At 42.5% G+C, this 4574-nt stretch overlaps 1 protein-coding gene across 1 annotated transcript in view; it reads left to right on the top strand.

The window, feature by feature from the left end:
* ENTPD3 (ectonucleoside triphosphate diphosphohydrolase 3) overlaps positions 1 to 4574 on the top strand; it is an 18685-nt gene that overhangs the window by 4393 nt on the left and 9718 nt on the right. Inside the window, exons 2-3 of the mRNA XM_010007607.1 lie at positions 591 to 708; positions 4262 to 4412. Of these exons, the coding sequence (XP_010005909.1) occupies positions 591 to 708; positions 4262 to 4412 (269 nt within the window). The remainder of the gene's footprint in view (positions 1 to 590; positions 709 to 4261; positions 4413 to 4574) is intronic.

The following is a 4574-nucleotide window of genomic DNA, read 5'->3' on the forward strand; positions in this document are numbered from 1 at the left end:
TTTCCCTCTTTGTTGTCTCACACTCTGGCAGCCTGTTTTCAGTGGCAAACTCTCAGGTGGACTGCCTAAACCACTCAAAGAGAGAGGTTTATGGGGCAATTAGAAGAGAACCACATTTGTTTACATCATTCTCACCGTGGATAATTATGTACTTTATCTCTTTGGTCATACTTTTATGGATCCCTTGGGCCGCCTTGAATCTAATGTGTGTGCTTAGGTATCAAACTCAATTGTCCAGGAGGCTGGAATAATGGGAAATGAGCTTGCTGGAAAATCAGGTCCTCATGCAGTGTTATCTATGTGTCAGTGTGGATTTTCAACTTGATGGTGATAGGAGATGAGCATTCTACATCCCCACTGAATTAATTACTGAAGATACGTAGCATGTTCTCTGTTTTGCAGCCAGATTCATTCTGTGTTTGGCTGTTGGGTTCATGCCAAGTGCCTAACACTGGAATTAATCTCTCTTATAAATATACTGTGCATACATGTTCCGAAGTGTTTGATGGTGCGAAGAAGTACAGCTGCATATGGGCCCTTAAGCTGTCACTGTTTGTTTCTTGATCTAATGTATTATTTTTTCTCTCCAGTATGGAATAGTGCTGGATGCTGGATCCTCTCGAACTACAGTCTATGTCTATGAATGGCCAGCAGAAAAAGAAAATGACACAGGAGTAGTAAGCCAAACTTTCAAATGCAATGTGAAAGGTGAGCTCAAATTGAATTGCCTTGTTTCTTTCTAGCCTCCAAGAAGAGGTTATCTGGAAGCCTATGCTGTTTTTTTCTGCTGTCTTCCTGTTTTAATCCTGGGGAGGAAGAACTGTTAAGGCTATGTCTGTATCTGTCAGCATCAGTCCTTCTCCTGAGCATCCTGCTACACAGGGTGCTCTAACCTGCGAAGGAGAGAAAAAAAGTGTAACTAAACTTCCATTGCAGTGCATGATTGGTGCAGACAGAATTTGATCTAAAGAATATCAGGCCCTGTTAATGTTTAGTCCTTGGGCCCTGAAATAATGTGTTTTGAAAGGCAAGTATAAAATATGTTTAAAAATAGCTTGGAGTAAGAAGTCTTTGAGAAGAATGGGGATGCAGCCTTTGCTAGATGGTTGTCTTTAATTGTGATGAAGACAGAAGTGGGCGTTGGCTGTGCTACAGGAGTCTGATAAATTAGTATTTATTTTTCAGAAGTCTTAGTGACGTTTAAAGAAAAACAACTCTGCTGTTTAAGTCAGGTTTCCAAGAGAAACAAGGCAAATACAGTTCATTAGGAATGGCTCTGTAATTACTTGAAAAGAGGCAACTGAGGGGATATTACAGAAGAAGAACTTTTCCATGCTACAGAACTAGGAAGTGTCTAACGAAATTATCAATTAAAATAGCTAAACTGCAGAACTGTGCCAGACAGGATGCCATAGTTTTATCAAATATGCAGGTCTGGCCCTTGGGTCAGGAAGACCTGTAGTTGTGCACTGCTAGAAGGTGTCCCACAACAAGTACCATCTGCCTTGTCTTTCGTTTGAGGTTTTGCACTGATTCAGAGAGAGGATGCTAGACTAGACTGACATTTGCTCACATTCTGATATGGATAAGTATATTTTCTAATAGCTTGTTCTGGATTCCTTCATAAGAGCTTTAGAGTCTCTTGATCAACATCAGGGACGTTTGACTAAGCTTTCAAAGATACCAGAATTCCACACGTGTTAGGAAGACAGGTGGCCTGGCAGGGGGAGAAATCCACGTTATTAAACAGTAGTGACTCCACAAGGGATTTCTGCAGGAAGCCAAACTTGGTAAATTCTGCTAGTCTGAGTTGAATGATCTGTAGATTATCCTCTAAGATACTGACTTCAGCAGTTTGTTTAGTGTGCTAGTTTTGGTTTGCAAGTTAGGCAAGAGAAGAAGGTGGGGCAACTCAGGAAGTCTCAGTGCAGCTTTTGTTGATCTCTGGTAGTAACTGTGGCCTTCAAGGAAGATTTTTCCCTTCTCTCTGTTATGACCACACAAAATCCTGCATCCCTCTTTGTGTCTGGAAATAGATGTTGGAGATGTAGCCACAGGGTCCTTGAGTAACTAGATGAGTAGAAGGCAATAGTTTCTTAACAGCACCAACATTTCTGTCTTCAGCGTTTAATATAATTGTGGACATTTTTAGGAATTTTAGCACAAGGAAAGGAAAGCAAGTGTAATGTGCACAGTAGTAATGCATTGTCATGTGCCTTATGATGTGTCCTTGCAGACTGTGAGAGTGGTGGCCAGCCTATTCAGCTGAGGGGTACACTCTGCTAACTCCTGTCTTGGCTCATTAGGAATATTGCCTTTAGGAATTCTCGTGTGAGAAAAAACAGAGAAACTGTGTTATTCTTCTCCTCAAAAAATGAGAGAGGAGTACTTTGTGAATTTAATAGGTTTGGGTTTTGTTTTGCCTCCAGGGAAAACAAAAAATCACGAAACGGAGGAGACCAAATTGCTGTGAACTCTGCAGGTTCAGAGAGGCCTTAGCTGTGCTTGGCCAAAATGCTCCTTATCCTCCGTTGTACCAAATCACCAGGGTTCACTGCTCCAGTCTTGGCTGACCCTGCACTGGAGGAGAGAGGGGGCCCGTGGGAGAGGTCCTGTAAGTTGTGGGGGACAGTGGTGAATACATCTGTCAGTGTTTCTCTAATGGCCCTCTAACCACAGAGGCTTAATCCCTTAAACTGGGAGATGGTTCTGGGCATACTGAGAGGCAGACTTCCCAATACTTAGGGACTTGAAAGTCAAATGGTCAAGTACTCCGTAAGTTCCGTGGTGGTTTTATGATTTCATTTCTGCTTTTATAAGATACCTCTGCTTCTGTATGCAGGAGCCAGCCCCAAACCAAAACTCTTTCTATATAGTGCAGTTAATCTGTCCTGGTCAAGCTCTAACCATCAGCAAAGCGGGTAGTTGTGCGAACAAAATGTTCATCACCCTGTGACCTGCTCAGTCTGAGCAGCGGGAGGCAGAGGTTGCTGCCGCCAAGGCGGGGGTGTGTGAGGCAACTGCAGATGCTGAGGATACAGAACAGCAGTTGCTGCTGCTCTGTTTTCCTCCGGTGAGAACTTCACTGCCAGCTTCAGGCCCACCTGTGCTGGCCTTAAGACTTTTAGAAGTCTTACTCCAAACTAGGGCTGTGAACATCTAACGGTGACATGGTAATGTTTATGTTTAAATTCATAGTGCGGAAATGGGAGCGGGGGAATGAGGAGTCTGTAAAGTTTTACATGTTTTTTCTTCTGTTTTTATCAATTCAGTGTGGCTGAACAAAAATGGTTAATAATTTTAACTCTGCAAGAGACACTTTTTGGTTAGGTTGGGATCAGGTTGTGAGAGAGATGGCTGTTACAGGAGAACCAGATGGAGTTCTGGTGGGGCTGTTTTCTGTGGGGCAGTGGCTTCATGGGAATGCCTGGGTTTGTCCTTGTGCAACTTCCTCAGCTAGGAAATGTTAGTAAGGAATGGTTTTGGTCACACCCAAGGTGAGCCTGAACAAATTGAGGTACTGCTGCTGCTTGGAGTGTTGAGCAAGGGAAGTAAGACCTTGATGTTAATTATTCCAATAGTTATGCAGCATGTTGTAACTTGCATTCCTGTTTCAAGGCTCTGGAAGTTTGGAAAGCTGTGAAATGCTTAGTAGTTCATGCACCAGCCTAGTCTTGGACCTGTATGAATTCAAGAGCCATTTGTGTGCATCTTAAAATTTTGCCTGTAATTCCTCACAGAAGCTTATTTATTTTACTATCAGTTGAGAGTAGTGAGTTGTAGTGGCGTCATGGTGTGCTCAACAGTTGTGACAAACCAGAGTAGGAAATCTTTGTCTTAGGTGGTGGAAGGATGGGTTTCCTGTTCTTTCACATACCAGAGGAATTGTGCATCCATTAGATGTAATACTTTCTACAGCATCTGCCATAAATCAACCTCTTTTGCTCATTAATATAGCACTGCCGTCATTGTGTTGTTACATGGTTATACTCCATATCTCACTCTACATATGGTGCTATAGGTTTATATGTTTACACACAGAAATGCAGGCAAACAGTTTGCAGGTATCTTCCCTGTCTTGCATAGCTGGGAGTGTCACTACATTGTTTATTCCTTAAGCACTCATCATTTTCAACCATCCTGTCCTTGTTTGGAGTTACAGGAGGGAAGGGGGAAGTCTTTCTCTCATCACCTGTTTGCTAATAGGGCTAATTTGTAGTTGGCAAAGCAGAATGAAATCAATCTGCTTGTTCTCTTTTAGGCCCTGGTATATCCAGCTATGAGAGTAACCCTGGAGCTCTTGCCAAACCCTTTGACGAGTGTCTGAATGAAGTCAAGGAGAGAATACCAGTTCACCTGCATAAAACCACTTCTGTTTATCTGGGGGCTACAGCTGGTATGAGACTACTGAGGTATGGCAGAAACTTGAATTCCTCTCTATGCACACTAGCATAGCAGTCTGTGAAAACAGAATGTGAAAAATCTACTGGACACATTTTTATCCATTGGAAATTGGCCATCTCAGAAAGAAATGGAGCCCAGCCAATTTAATTTAATTAACTTTTTCTGTAGGG

This window comes from Chaetura pelagica, unplaced genomic scaffold (assembly GCF_000747805.2).
Source record: "Chaetura pelagica isolate M959 unplaced genomic scaffold, ChaPel_1.0 scaffold10, whole genome shotgun sequence".
Taxonomy (NCBI): Eukaryota; Metazoa; Chordata; class Aves; order Apodiformes; family Apodidae; genus Chaetura; species Chaetura pelagica.